Source organism: Artemia sp. Qi Xiang Cuo, chromosome 9 (assembly GCF_049724085.1).
Source record: "Artemia sp. Qi Xiang Cuo chromosome 9, ASM4972408v1, whole genome shotgun sequence".
NCBI lineage: Eukaryota > Metazoa > Arthropoda > Branchiopoda > Anostraca > Artemiidae > Artemia > Artemia sp. Qi Xiang Cuo.
In genome coordinates, this window is record NC_142802.1 from 25,279,373 (window position 1) to 25,296,205 (window position 16,833).

At 37.2% G+C, this 16,833-nt stretch overlaps 1 protein-coding gene across 1 annotated transcript in view; it reads left to right on the plus strand.

The window, feature by feature from the left end:
• Rbcn-3A (rabconnectin-3 alpha) overlaps window positions 1-16,833 on the plus strand; it is a 179,519-nt gene that overhangs the window by 147,772 nt on the left and 14,914 nt on the right. The window contains exon 34 of the mRNA XM_089094941.1: window positions 14,702-14,907. Within this exon, the coding sequence (XP_088951067.1) occupies window positions 14,702-14,907 (206 nt within the window). The remainder of the gene's footprint in view (window positions 1-14,701; window positions 14,908-16,833) is intronic.

The following is a 16,833-nucleotide window of genomic DNA, read 5'->3' on the forward strand; positions in this document are numbered from 1 at the left end:
CCACTGAGTTTTAACGCAATAAATTTTAGGGCCCGGGAACACCCCCCTGGAGATCAAATCACTCCCCGTCTCTTATTTTAACATTAATAGTTCGTTGGGGGCTTGACATTTCACCAACTCGGGGTAGAGGGAATGATTCCAGTTGGTGAAATCCATCCGCGAGCTGATGTGTTTCCCCTTTTCTAGATCACCCAATAAATCTTCGGTCCCATTTACCTTTAACAGCAGAGAATCTGTATCCCCATAGTAAACTTGAACCTCCCCCTCCCGTGGCCATTGCACCTTGCACACATTGTAAAAAAACGACAACATGAGCTTTTTGGAAACTTCCAGTACGGAACTGCCGCCCGCTATATTCTTGTTCAGTACCACATTTCGCTTTCGCCTGTGTAGAAGAACCATGCCAGTCTCTATGCTCGTGAACGATGTAAAATTGGGATCGGCAATAATTCGTGCACACTCTAGAGTGTCAGTCACAACGTTGCAGCGAGATCTGTTACGAACGCCTTCACACATTTTGCCAAACACTGAATTTAGAATGAGTTTATACATTTTCTTCTCCACCTTGGAGTTTGGCTTAGAGCGTTTATTAACAAAGGTGTCAATAAACGTCTTTAAATATGCTCGCTGATTGAAATGTAAAACCCTATGTATTTTGGTGATTATGAAGCCTTTGTTCACACTGCAGTGCAAAAGTACATGTTGAATAACTATATTTTCCTTAGGGTCCAAATCAGCAGTCAGTTTTTGCTTAGAGGGACTCCAGTGCATCCCCATATCCTCAACCAATGATCTATTGTAGGGGCTCAATGAGTCCCTGCTCACGGGTCGATTGATACAAGGAAAAACAAAATCTTTGACGGAGTCGTGAAGCGCCAGAGGAATATGACCGTCAATTTCAAAGATCCATCCTTGTGGTCCATTGTCCTCAACGGTGCTAATGTCGGGGAACTCAAAAGGATTCTCAAGCCATTGACAGTTCCCGCATGGCAAAGAGTAGTGAGACATTGCCGAGGGATACAATGAGTTCATGTCTATGAAAACTGTATGTGACTTTGTACCAGTGCTATTTTTCCGCTCGGATCGATCGACATGACGTAGTCTCCGTGAAAAACATATCCACTTCTCATGAAATGTTCTGCACAAAGGTCGTGATTTACATCTGTTATTAGGCCTATTTCCTCCCTGTTAATTTTTAAAATCAAATCCATCACCAAATGGGGTGTGGAAAAATAGTAGCCTATATCTAACCCAAACTCTGAATAGATTTGATCTGTGTTCTTGCAGACTATATCCAACAGAGTTAAAACGTCACTGGCCAAGTACAGTTTACAATAATCCCACCCATTTTTACAATCCCCCTTAGACCACACTTTCTTGGCAAACTCATATTCCTCGGCTGTGCATTCACTGCTGGTCAGTGAATTGTAGAAAGCTTCAATTGGAGGTAGTTTCACCTCGCTTAAGCGAGCGCCAGAACAGTAATAGTCGTATGCGTATACACCTTTGCAGGTCAACAGATCATACATTTCACTGTCTGGAAAGTGCTGTTTAAGCAAGGGAAAACTATCAAAATTGTCGCTTTTCTGCACTTGCATCAATTGACTCAATGCCTTGGGAAAAAAACTAAAGGAATCTACAAACCTGATTTTATTCCAACACGTATGCCCATTATCCACTGCCTGCCATTTCAGCTCGAGAAGCAACAACTTCTCGGCCGATTTGTGGATAATGTTATAGGTAAATGAATTGTTTACCCATGGACTGTCTACTCCCCCTCCCTCCCTGTGCATACGTGCCAGTGCCGGTAAAATAAATTTTCGATCTTAATTTGAGTTGTAGATAAAAACTGGGATAAAAACTGTTGGCTAACATTTAAGTAATACTATTAATGTGCTGCCCGTCTAAAATTACTACTCCCAAATGATAGTTCCTGCCACAAGTGATTTTGATTCCAGACTTTCCCCCCTCCTCCCGCCTCTTTTCCCGTTATTCCTCTTATGCCCCTTTAGCACCTTTTCCTGACACACCCCCCGTATTGTTTTATTTTTAATCGCGAGATGATCCTCTGCAGACAAAACCATTGGGTAATGTGTATTTCTCAAACGAGAAATAGCACCATTAGCTGTGCCAATTAGTTTAGACAGTGCCTTGACCATACACTCCTCCTCATCCAATGTTTCTACTATTTCTAACAACCGCATGGTGTTAGAACTGTCTCTTTGCACATGAGCATAGGACACTGCAATAGCTTGATGTTCTTTGACTCGGTTTGGATATTGGGGGTCATTCACCTCCACCAGCTTAGCTTCACAGTCTAAAGATATTTTGTTGCACTGGAGGAGGGTGTTTTGGAAATTTTTAAAACGTAGAATGGCCCTATTCCGTGAAACCGTTTCCACTGTCTGGTAGCCATCTCGGCTACAATGCTTCATGTGATTTCGCAACTTTAATTCTGTCCAAATTCTAGAGAGGCATGTCGAACAGCAGAAACGTGTCCCCCTAGTCTTACCCTCCCCCAGAACTCTACTAATGTCTGTAATAGGGTTATAATGGCCAATTCAATTGGAAGAGTCACTAGATGGTGGTGTGTGCAACAGCTAAACCCAGTGTTTGACCAAATCGATTGACGGTCCCCTTACAGGGAAAACCACCCCCTTCTTTTTTAAAAAAATCCCACCTTCAAATTCAGTTTCATACAGAACCAAAGTAACGCCAATATTTAAATTGGCATTAGCTCTTTCAAAAATATCAATGGATCGTAGCGTTACTGGGTATTTTCCTTCTAAACAAGATAAATCTACAACGGGGAAATTGGAGCCGTCCTTCTCATGCATAGCCCAATTGTCTAAATTTGTCTTGGTAGCGTCACGTGCTAGAGGCCCAAATGTTGAAATGAGGAAAGCATACTTGAAACATTTTTGACCTGTTTCAAAACAGATCTTCTGGACACCTTTACAACCTTCTAGATCTAGATTATATTTTAAAACTGTACCCGTGTCCCTATGCCCCCCTCTTAAAATAAAATCTTTCTTAAATTTACAGATATTAACGCTTAAATTTTCAATGAATAAAACTACAGACCCGCTACCGTTTTCGTTAAAGTTTTCAAGATGCGCAATAATTTGACCGACCCAATCCGAAAAAACACCCTCAAAATTTTCTAAATTTGGATAAGTCACGCGCATCTCGGAATGTATATAATGATAATAAACTTTGCTTTTCCCCTCATTTAAATAGACTCTCTTTAAAACAATAGAAACCTTAATTGGATCCCTCCCCCACAATTGAATTTGGTTCTCCAGCAGTACACAAATTTTATCTACATAGTCCTGCACAATTTCTACGGGGTCAAACACAAAAGTTTACCACATCAGTGAAATAAATGGGTCACCAAAAGTTGCAGTGTAGACAACACTTGTATTTAAAATTGTGTTGGACAACTGAAATTCGGGAAATGGTGTAAATTGAATATTACCCCCCTCCCCCGCGTGTATATCATCAACACTCCCTCCACATTGTTCAACAATATTTGGGGTATGCTCCACTTCAGTTGTTTGAAGTGGATTCGTTAGGGTATCGGAGGCTAGAGGAGGAGGGTTCCCCGTTAATTTGTTTGTAAAATCCTCCAAAAGCTGTAGTGTATTTTGAATCAAGTCCCCCAGCTCAACTGTGCTATTATCTACATTAAAAAGAAAATCATCAAAAAACTCATCAATATTATCAGGTATTTGCTCATTAATGATACCACTCCATGGTGAATTCTTGTTGGAGAGCTCCTCTCCTTCACCAGCTGATGATGACGGTGACAAGGAATAAGGGACCAATGCTCCAATCTATAAATGAAAAAATAGCTTATTTTCAATGTGTTCAAATCATCCCTACTGTTTTTAAAATTTGGATTATTATTATTTAAAACGCGCTTAGTAGTAGTAGTAGTAGCAGTATGCACATAGTAGCATTTGGTTAATTCAACTGAAAGTTCCAATTTCCAACTTAATATAAGATATTTACAATCTAAAACGCCGCTTTACATAGAAGAACAAAATTTGATTTTGTTCAAACAACTCCTCTCCCAATTTCCACTATTTAATGCTCTCCCCTCCGAGCGGACCATCGCAGCGCTTCCCGCGGTGCTTCCCCCGGCGCTTCCCGGGCCCACCGGCACTTTCCGGCCGGCACCGCGGCTCCCAGGCGTTTACATAATGTCCAAAAAAAAAAAATGTTAGACCATAAGTCGTTTGGCTCTCTCTACTGTGGCCGGCCACTTTACCGAACCTAACCTAACCAAGCCTGCTAAACCTAGTTAGGTTAGGTAACCTAACCTAAACTGGGCATTAGCTTAATTATTGTAAGCTGCGTATGTTCTGTTCCATGTGTATTCTCAGGGAAACACTACAAATAAATGGGAAACTGTTAACTCTTATTGTCAATGCTAGGCCCTAAATTCTTGGCAAGTTGTAAGCTGTCAAAAATATTACGCAAATTAGAATCCATATGTGCAATGAGATAAATGGGATAATCTCTGTCTTTCCCCATAAAACTATAATATTCAATTATGAAAAATAGCATTTTGAGTTTCATAGTGGAGAGAGATAGCAGTAAAAACTAGAAATTACCTAAAAATATTATTATGAGATATCGAAGATTTAGCAATAGTGGGGGGACAGAGAAAATAGCAAAGATTAGAAAAAAAAGAGCGGTTTTGACATGTAAAAACAAAAAAAAATTACATTATATTTAGATATCTCTGAGGGGGGGGGGGCAGAGAAATTTAAAACACTGGTTGGGGGCGAGGGGTTAATATTTTAATACCCCTGAGATACACTTTTACATAGTGTTGAAAAATAGTGAAAAGAAAAGACTAAAAAGACATTGGAAGAAATAGATATATATTTCTATAAGATTGGTAGGAAAAATGCTCACATTTGCAAATTCCGGGTGTATTTGAATGCCCGAAGGCCCAGGCAAAGCATGCTGTACCATCGGCGGACCTTGTGTTGGTGGGGCATCGACTTTACCAGGAGCGGGACTCGCCATCGTGTAGGAAGCTGCCCATTCACTTTTGAATTTCCTGCTAGTGGGTGGACCATCAATGTCACAATCCTGCGCAGATTGGGCTGCGGCTTAGTCAGGTAACACATGTTTAGGAGGCTTCGGCCAGCGACCATATTGGACAACTGTCGCCTTCGCAGGGGGCGCATTATTACCCCTTGCTCTCTTACTGGGAGGTGGCGGGCATTCTTCACAATCTTGCCTTCGCAGGGGCCGCATTATTACCCCTTGCTCTCTTACTGGGTGGCGGCGGGCATTCTTCACAATTTGCCTTAAAGAAGAGAAAAAAGTTAGTAACGAAAATAATTTCCCCCTTTTTTATAGAAAGAAAATTAGTGCCCCCATCCACATAATTTTGTCTAGAAAAGTATTTATCACTTAGAAAACACCCCTACGTCAAGATTTTCAGTAAAACAAAAAGTAAAAATATACTAAAGTCAGATATTAAACGTTTTTATTGCAGAGATTGTGAAAAAAAATCATGACAATCAGTAGTCTATAGCCTTAGGATAGAAATCAATGTTTCTATTTTTATCATTTAGAAAAAATTAAATGTTCCAGTCTATAGGCTTTAAATTAGATAAAAAAAAGATCGTTAACCCAGCATCCTATAGGCCTAAATTTTGCAAACATAGGTTAAATGCTATTCAATTTACGCATAATATAAGCTTCATGCAACTCCTAAAGACTTTTCTTTCTAGCCTTGCACATCAAAGTTAAAAACCACGCAACGCATATATCTACACATTAGTTTTCTTGTCAAAGGGTATACATATCTACACAACGAATCCCCCCCTTACTTCTCATGCGAAGAAACAGTTTGTTTTCATTTTACAATGATGGCGATAAAATTGAGGCATGTCAACCCCCCCCCCACCCTTTTAGCAATGTCCTAAAAAATATTGTTAGACCTTAATTTGAAAATAACTCGATTCACTTCTTCAAATAGAGATTGGATAGGCCTGCGCTTAATAAATTGCAATTGTCTGAAAAACCGTTTTAATTTGACGGAAAAACAAACCATTTTGATCTGAGAAACCTTTTACAGGAAGTGCTCTAAAAAGGGTGACAGCTAATTTTTACCTTGCGCTAGAGAGCCTAATGTCAAACAGAGCGGCATAATGCTTTAAGAATTGACGGAAGTCAGTAGTTGCTTTTAGCTAGGATATAGAATGCTTAAAATTGTATAAATTTAACGAAAAGAGAATTATTTCTATTGCGATTATTATCGTTGTAAAAACAGTGGGGGAGGGGTTAGGTTTTGAGGGTAAAAAGAACATATTTTATGTTTTCTATCGAGTATAAAGATAGCATGGTGGTGTTTTTATTGTGGGGGGACTTAGATATACTGGAGGGTGACCAAGGAAAATAATTTTATTTTGAAAATAAAAATTAAAAATGTACTCACATTGCTAATTGTGGCTGCCAAGGCTTCAAGCTCATTAATAATATCCATTCTAGTTCTATCCATTGTCAGGTTATTTTACTTTCTGATAATTTAATCACAATGCATGTCCATTATATACGAAATCTCAAGGGTGAATTGTTATGTAACGGGGAAAACCATAACTCGCTGATTGGCTGAGAAGGAAACACGTGATCTAATTGTTTCCTATTCCTGGAAACTCATAACATTCACCTCTAGCATGCACTTGGCCAAAACAACAACAACAACAAATACTGTTTCCTATTTCAGGATCATAACATTTGCCTCGAGCATGCACTTACAACAACAACAATCAATCGACCTTGGAAAAAGAGGTCATTGACTCCGGTCCCCGTTAGACTCAATAATCCAGAAAACATCCATCAAAGTGAGAAAAATACTGTTTTTCCATTCTCACTGACAAAAACCATAAAACAGACATAAATTGATGTTGACATCCATGAAAAACATCAAATAAATTGACCAACACTCATAACTCTCCATGAAACATCCATAAAAGTGAGAAAATTCCTGGTTTTTTTTTCAAGTGAGAAAAATACTGTTTTTTTATTCTCAGTGAGAAAACCATCTCCCTAGGGACTCTATGCCCATATTTGGTGCCCCGTCACGACCTTTACCCCCCTTTCTACTTATATATATATATATATATATATATATATATATATATATATATATATATATATATATATATATATATATATATATATATATATATATAAAACTTCTAAACAAGGAAAATAGATATCCAAACAGCCCTAATAAATAATATTAAATGGCAGAAAATGAAGTAAACAGTTTAAACTTCTTGTAAACGTATCGCACTCTATTGACTCTACAACATCTAAAGGGTCAGGTCAGAAATACAACATTTTTCCAAAATGAAACTATTCCTATAATACAGCGGGAATCTTAATAAAAACTTCAGATAGCGACAAAACCCCGATCGAACCGTTAACTGCTCCGTTCTAGACAGCGAATCCCAAAGTGGTGAAATATAGAGCGCGTGAGGGAGACCTAGAGCACTATATAGTTTAGCAAATACACGCTTACTATAACTATACTTGAGTGCAGTAAGTTTAGCATAGCTGGGGCGGAAACCTGATATGTTAGGCTCAACGGTAAGAATACGAGTACTACGCTTATCTGGACTATAAACGAGGCCGAGGTGTTTCAGTAAAGAAGACTCTATAATTGATTTACCTGCTACAATAACAGATAAAGAAGATATAGCTTTACCTCAGGCATTATAAGCAAGAAATTAAGCCTTAGCAGCATCAACATTAAGTCCTAGGAAGTTATAGCCAGAAATCAAAGAATCAAGGTTTGCCTGTAAAGTAGAAAGACTCGAACTGATAAGCAGGACATCATCTGAATACCAAATCAAACTAAAATCACTAAGGTCACTATAAATTCTACCATTAATTGTCGTAGCTCTACAGTGGTCGTAATAATGTTAAACATATTAAGACTTAAGATAGAACCTTGCCTGAGTCCTCTAATAAGACAAATAGGCCCAGTTAAAAGACAAATTTCAAGTTTAACCCTAACATAACTATGACTACCGATATGAAAGCAACGTAACAATATGGGGCGTAACCCCGAAATCAAGCAAAGTCAAAAATACTTTTGATTGGACTGCACAATCGAATGCTGCTACTACATCCACACTACACAAACATACAGGATTTTCCAAATTCTCAGCCTTACTACGGATACGCACAATTTACGCACTATACAGCAAACGCACAATTCAGATGCTTATGAAAACCAAACTATCTATAATCTAGCACGCATTTACGTATCATTTCAGGCAGTACAAGACTTTCTAGAACCTTGCTTAAACCACTAGAAACAGTAATAGGGCGATAACTACTACAAAAATTAGTATTTTTTTCCTTTTTTTAAAATATTTGTTATTGCGCCAGAACCAAATGAATTAGGTACTTGACCTGTATTAATACACATTTGAAACAAAAGTGTCAGGTGCTCAATCAGTAGTGCACTTGCATTTTGAAAGTGTTGGGGTGTGATACCGTCAAAACCGGGAGCCTTACGACGCCTCAAAAGCCGGATTACATGCACAACGTCACTTTTAGAAACAAAAAACATGTTACGTTTATGCAATAGAGGGCAAAGCCTATTTTTTTTAATAAGGCATCACTTTTAGTTTCTAAATTCGAAACACGGGAGCCAAATACAGCAAAATAATGGTGAAACCATTGCTCTTCAGCAATACCAACACTCGCTTTACGACGACAGCTCTGAATGTTTTTATATTTTTTCTACATCAAGTTTGGATTTTTAAGAGCCTCAACAGAGGCATGCTCAGCTTCCCTAGTTTTAAGGTCACTGTTTGTAGTTTTAAGGTGTCTTTCTGAAAAGCTGGAACACAAGACCAGATCTTGGATTATCACAATCCCACCAAATGCGATACCACATTTTTGAACGTCTTTAAGCTTCGCTTAAGCTGGGATCATGACTCCAACCGAACTTATGGGTACCTCTATTCAATTTAGCTAACGGGACGGAGACTGCCTCCCCACACTTCATAGCATGAACAATTTCAGCAGGATATATGTCAAGACTAATGCTATCGCTTACACCATGAAGTAAAAGCTGGAACGGCACTTTAATTTTCGTTAGTATCTCATCTAGTCTATCTTGGTAGAGAATCTTATCAACCTTTTCCCACTCTTTCTTATAGTAATACTGCGAGGGAATTGTACTAGTATATGGCAAATAGCTAATTTTAAATGACAAGCAGGGGTGATCGCTGAATGTGTGCTCAGAATCCACTGCAACATTTGAAGCAAGAGTAAAGTTAGAGACAACATGATTTATATTGGAGGTGCTACCCGAGTTATTTATATGTGTAAAAACATTCACTTTTTCCCCAAACCACAGCGTCACTCGTCAGACATGAGTGCACCATATCAGAAAGTTTTCCACTCCTAGTTAAGACGCATTGAAAATATCCACAGATTACCTAACAGGTATTACCTAAACGAAGCAAAAGTCTACGAAAGCGACTGCATGCTCTGCAAAACGTTTTCACTTTGGATAGAGTTATAATTCGTGGGGAAATAAATATTAATAATGGCCAATTTGCTAGGACCTTCGAGTTGGGAAGCTATGTAGAATTCACACGATTTTGATTTCTTTAGAGGCAGACTATTATCATAAAAATAGCAGTTCCGCAACTGGGTCTGTCCTAGCCACTCCGACGAATGGCTTCGTGAATAAACACAGATTTGCTTTGGAAACATTCATAAAGACCAAAATTTCCTGCAGTAAGCAAATGTTCTTGAACACATACTATGTCATACTTGTCACACAAGTCCTATAGCTATTCTAGTTTCACATTATTATATCCAAAACTTATCAAGTCTCGTCAAAGAATGAAAAAATTTCTCGGAAAAAAAAGTGTCTCCTAGACATATAAATAGACATTTTTATTTTACAAAAAAAAAAAACATTCAACAAACATCAGAAATAACTAGACAACCACATTAAGATTTTAAAAAAATACTGTTGGTGGCTGTATCTTCTAACCGGCCTTTAATCAAAAATAAATAAAAATAATAATAATTATTAATAAATTCTTATTTTTTTCAAAAAAAAAAGGGTAAGGAAAAAAAGTCAAGAGAACAATTTACATTGTCACACTCTAACCATCCCCCCTCCACTCCCTTCCCTCTTCCTCCTCCCCTCCCCCTTTCCTTCTTCCTCCCCCCAATCTCCAAAAATTATCCTCCTTTTTCAAAAAAAATTTTTTTTTAACTTTTTTTACTTAAATGAAACTAAGTTATCGGCCACCCTAATACTATCCGGGAGACCATTCCATACCGAAACACCTATGTTCCGTAAAGAAAAACTTGACCTTGTTGAATGTCGAATCTCACTGACCAAATGGTCAACATTTCGTGTAGAATATTCATGGTAGAGAGAAATGCGAAAAAATACTTTCCAAAAGTACAGAGGAGATTACGAAATCAGACACTGATTGACAATCAATGATGACTTATAATCACGCTGCAGCCCAACCTTCCGAATGTCAAATGTTTTGTAAGATTGGGCAGTGCTTTCACAATGGCACATCTCTCCGATTACTCTGATTGCTTTATTCTGAAAAAATTGTTTCCTTTTATAGTTGCCGATTAAATTGCTCATACATACCGAACAACTATAGACACACTAAGGGTCTACTATTGCTCTGTAAATGAGCTTTAGGGCTGAGAGAGGAAAGTTATGCTTAAGTTGTTTCAGTTTCTTGAGTCCTCTGGCAGCTTTAACTGATAATATCTCGCTGTGTTTCTTCCAGCTGAGATCGCGGTCGATAGGAAAACCCAAGTAACGGAGGCCATATACGTGTTGCGTAACCTCAGAGGCATATACAACTACCGAATCCAGGGGAGAAAGAGTCCCAGTTCTGCTAAAAATCATGTAACTGGATTTCTTTGCAGTAACAGCGAAGCAACTCACAAATACGCGGAGACACTGAAGTGTATGGTTAGCTTTTTCAACAGCTTCTTGAACAGACTTTGCAAAAACAGTTATAGCTGTATCATCAGCAAATGAAGTAACAACACCATCACTTATATAATACCGCAATGTACCTACGTAAACTAGGAACAAGAGAGGTCCCAGAACAGAACCCTGCGGCACACCACAAGTAACAGGCATCAATTCACTGACAATGTCTATGTGCACAACACTTATGGACCGACCGAGAAGATAAGAGTCAAACCAACTTAGAGCACTATTTTTAATTCCAAGACTTTTTAACCGCTTCAAAAGTATATTAAAATTAACTGTATCGAATGCTTTCTTCAAATCAATAAATACCGTTAAAGGAACTAAATTTCTTTCAAATCTATTATTCAAATTATCTAAAAGGTGATGCATTGCATGCAACGTTGAGTCACGCTGAAACCGAATTGACTATCACTAACAAATCCAAAAGAATCTAAATAATAAAAAACTTGGGAATAAATAAGTTTTTCAAAAATCTTAGAAAATAAAGGTAAAATTGATATTGGTCTATAGTTTGACAACTCATTCTTGTCACCTCCTTTGTGAAGTACAATCACTTTAGCTTGTTTTAACGCACGTGGAAAGTCACCTTTTCTCATTGATAGGTTCACTAGGTATAGGAGAACCGGTAGGAGGTAAGCACTTACAACTTTAAACGCCTTAAGTTTAAGTCTATCCATTCCAGCAGAGTTTGACTTTATTGACTTAACAGCCTTACTTACGTCATTCAGATTACACTCAACAAAACTAAAGGATTGGGATTCACCTCGGTTGTCAAGGAATTCCTGTTCCGAAAACTGGTCACGATTCTTTCCTGCCTCGCTAGAAATATCACTACCAATTCTAGAGAAATATTTGCAAAATTCATTTGTAATATCCTTCTCATTATGGACACTATGACCGTTAATTTCCACGTTTTCTGGGAAAGCTGAAGATTTGCCAGTACCGAGCACATTCTTTATAGTTTGCCACGTACCTTGCTTTTCACCTTTTTGTTGTTCAAACTTATCAGAATAAAATTATTTCATTGCATTTCTGCGATGGGAATTTACTTTATTTTAAACCTTAGGATACGATTCCCAACTACTATTAGACCCACATTTCAGGTATGCCTTAAACTGATCACCACTCACTTGCATAAGGTCAGTAACTTTATCGATAATACATGGCTTACGGGGAGTTCTCTTTCTTTTCTGCATCTCAAGAACAGGACAGTACCTATTATAGATTGGATCAAGAATATCCATAAATTTATCAAATGCTCGAGACGGATCATCATTAACATCCGTCGCTTCTTTCCAAGACAGCACACTCACTCTATCTTTGAACTTGTTCAGATTCTCGGCCTTCATCTCCCGTGAGAGATATTTCTCTTTAGCTATTTTAGGCTTCGAGATTGATCTGATCGTACAAACTGATGGGAGATGATCAGAACCAGGAGTAACTGACACGTCTGAATGGCATTGCGCAATGAGGTCTACCAAAATATAAACACGCGTTGCATGTCGGTTACCGTGGAAAACCCCTCCGATCACAAAAAAAAAAAAAAAAAAAGAAGAACAGAAAACAAAGTAATAAACATTAAAAAAAAAAAAAAAAACGCACTATATAAGATCGTCAATCGACCAGATACGCCGGATCGGGGCAGTATCAGTTTCACGCACAAAAATGCGGCCTTGATCGGACCAGACACTACGATTTCCATACTTATCTCTCGAAGCGCTCAAAAGATCACGCTTTCGTTTTGTAAAATTCTCGGCTACAAATAGCCCTGTGCCACTAAGCTTTTTTTTTGCTTTAAAAACATGACGGGCTATCTCTTTAGATTGAAACTGCACGAGAACAGGGGCAACTTTATCTGGTCTTTGATCATTATTAGATCCAACACTAAACCGCTGAACACCGACTATGTCTGAATCAGCAACGTTAGCCAGACCAATCTTCACGAACAACACGTGTTTCATAGCATCACGTACACTCTGCGAGGAAGTCTGCTTGACCCCGTTAAAAAGCAGGGAATCGTCTCTCCCTTCCTGCTCAATGTCGTCTAGTTTGAGCTCAAGCTGGTTAACGCGGTTTTGTAGCAAGTCGATCATGTGCATGCAGGTTTTCAGATGTTTTTCGATCAGTTCAAACTTAGGCTGAAACTCAACATGAACCGCATCATAGATTTCCGAGACCATTGTTTCAACCGGAAATTTAGCATGAATGTTAGCTGCAGTTTGCAAGGTCGATTTATTCAGCTTTTCATTAATTTTCCTCTCAATTTCCCTCGCTATATTTTGCTTAGTAGCCGCAAGTTCATTCTCTGTAGCAACCACAAGGCTACGGAGATCAGCAGTGGGATCCGATAACTGACTATCTGCTGCCGAACCTTGCCCTTTCTTAAAAAACTGCCGGTAAACGTCGGGATGATTTTTTAGTTCATCAAAACTAAGTAAACTAGCGACTGGTATAAGCTGACGATCGTGTTTTTCCCGTAGCAGAAAACAACAAATTTGCAGTCACCGGTATTCGTCTTCATTTCTTCTAGGATTCGAACCGGCCAGAGGGGATAACCAGCAAACTTGGCAAGGAATAAATCACCGATTTTAACATTCACAGGATCCATAATGGCAGTAAGAATTATCAGGAAGCAGCAGGAAGTATCAGGAAGCATCAGAATTCGATTAGCAACAGATACAACCTTTTAATCCGCTTGGCATAATTTTGCGACTACACACAACGAATGCTGGCAAGGTACAGCTAACAAAACCTATGGGAAGTGCCGGTACCCAAATCGCCTTTCCCCAGCAGTTTAAGGATCAATATACGGCCGGTACAGATACGGCTCTTGTGTTTGTTCCCGCTCTCTTCTGCGCAGGTATCTCTAAATTAGCGAAAAAATAATGAAATTTGGCTATTAAATTATTTTATTAGCCAAATAATCTTTCCTTTTTTTTCCCTTTCTTCTCCTCTTTTTTTCCTCTTTAGAATTCGAAATGTCGTACCTGTTGTTGCTGCCGTATTATTAAATCCAAACAAAGCAATTGAAAATCCTATTTGTAATAGTTTTATTAAGTGTTTCTGTGTTTATGATGTCGAGTAAAATTCTTGCATTTATTCAGTGCTGAAGTTGACTAGAGACCTTCGAAAAATTGATATTTTAAATTATCTTGAAACACTTTTTTTATTTCTTAGTTTTTTTTTCTTTTAGTCTAACTTTATAAATTTGTTCTAATATATGTCATAAAATATGTTCTTGGGTCACGTAGGCTTTACTCTTCATTGTTTACTGTTTGGTTGTATATGACTTATTTTGGATTAAACATAAAGGTTCAATAAGCACCATAATAATCGTCGAATGTTTTCCATAATGGATTGAGCATGTGTTTTTAACAGTTCTAGTAAAAATTTTTTTCTCCACTTTTTTCATCTTTTTTAGCTAACTACCTATTCAGATTATAAAATGCTCCAATTGCACATAGAGAATTAACAATGAAATGTTATCCAATCTAATCCAAGTCTGTTTCATAAACAGGCAGAGCTTAAAAGAAACTTTCAGAGATATTAAAGTAAAACTGTATTTGTATGCTTGGAAACTCTAGTGTAGTCTGTATTTTTGGCGAGCTGTTTTCTACTAATTGTTTTCGTTAGTCACGAGCTTGATTATTAAATTTGTTTAAGATATGAGTGGGTGTAGTGATGGTTCAGTTCATCTTTTCCAATGGGGCTATCCTGGAATTGTTGCAACTCTAAGGTCACCTGGTGCTTTTGCTAAAGTCAATAGGATAAGATTTCACAGTTTTGGTACGAAAATTGGAGTTGCTGATGGTGATGGAAACATTAGCTTGTGGCAATATGGAACAAGAGCACCGTTTAAGCCCTATTTTGTAAGTTTGTTTTTTCATAGTGTATTCCGACCTCTATTGCTGTCTTTGATTATAGCCATTCCAAACTTCCATAATAGTTATCTATTTGGCTCCGAATGTCTTAAAAGGAATGAAATGAGATGACAAAGGGGTAAATAAGCAACAGAACCGTTTCCTCAATGTAATAACAATAATTTTTATGTACGGAAATTTGACTATGATGGAGTCGATTTTTCTGGAATCAGTTAATCGTCACTTAAGCTTAGAATGTATTAAGATTTTTTTCAGAGTAGTGCAATGGTTCTTAAACTGTGGTACGCCTCAAAATTTTTAGGGGATACGCGGCCGGGCAACAAAAAAATAAAACAACCCTTTAAATATATGACTGGCAATTTTACTTATATTTTAGCTACGGTCTACATAGTACCGGTGACTGAAAAGGGGTAGCTAAAATGTTTTGTGGGTAAAAAGGGATATAGTGTCTAAATAAGTTTGAGAGCCACTGGAGTAGTGTATTAAAGAAATGGGTGTTTAGTTCATTGCAAGCATCAGGTCTGCCCATATTTGTCAAGTGTCTTTCAGAGTGTTCAGGATTGGGCTGTTAGAATTTTTATGAGGAATTTGTCGTTGAATCTAGGAGTTCGGAACGTTATAATGGTCGAGGAACATCAAACTCTTTATGTAGATGGACTAAAAAATTTTAGCTTATCAAGTAAGGATGGTATTTTATTGTTTTTATTTGTGATTTCCGAGGAACAGGTAGGTGATACGGAACTATCCTGATACTAACCACAATTTGAATCAGTTTTTCAAGTGCAACTTTGAAGTCTAATTGGTCCTTGCTATATCCTTCACTATACTCACTCCAAACTTTCGTACTAGTAATTTGTCTGGCTCCGTTTCTCTTACGTTTTATTTACGTATTTACGTTCGTTTTACGCATTTTGAAATTTAATGGAAAAATATGTATTCTTATCAAGTATTTTAATGCTCGATGAAAAAAATATCCTCTTTGTTAATTTCAGTGTGAGTTTTGGTGAGTTTTGTAAGTTTAAAGCCAGTTTACTACCTTTACTCCTTTATTTAATTAATTAAAAAAAAACTGTCATAAAAAGTATTTTTTAAAAGAAAAGATAAAGTCGTTTTAAACTGAAGATCAGCAAATAAAAATATCTTTTAAAATTTAAACTTAACATGACCAGAAATTATGATTGAAGAATAACTGAAACCCAAACAGAACAAACATTAAATAAACAATCATAGTACAAAAAATACAACAAGTACTAATATAAAAGAATAAATAAATCTTAAAACGAGTAATGCTTAAATTGAATATGAAAATCACGCTTAAAACGAAGACAAATATTTTGCTATTAAAGTATAAATGAAACTTAAAACGAACAGAAATTAGATAAACAATCAATGCGAACATACATACAATATATATTAATGTAAATGAACAAACAAATCTTAAAACGAGTGAAACTTAGATTGAATATGCAAATCAAGTTCGAATCGAATAAAAATAACTACAAACAAGAGTTTGGGTATCGTGTCAGGCAGAAGCCTAAAACCTACTGCGTCATTGGCGCTTTGCTGAAAACAATTCTTTGAAATATTTTAACTTTTGTAACTTTAAGAAATCAAAAATTAATTAAGATTTTAGGGAATAAATATCAGCATATGTATATTAAATTGCGATGCACATTTTTTTTCAGTAAACTCATTTGAATTTTTTTCAGTAAAGTACAAATTATATTCTGGCTTTTAGAAAGCATAGGGGTTTTGAACCCTACTCATATTAATTTATGCTCGTTTTGAGTTTGACTCAAATATTTATTTTAATTTTTTTTTGTTTTGGGTTTCATTTATTTATTGATACTGATTTGGGGTAGTTGTATGCTTGGTAGATTATATGATAGTCCGGACACCAGGTGTTGAAAATGT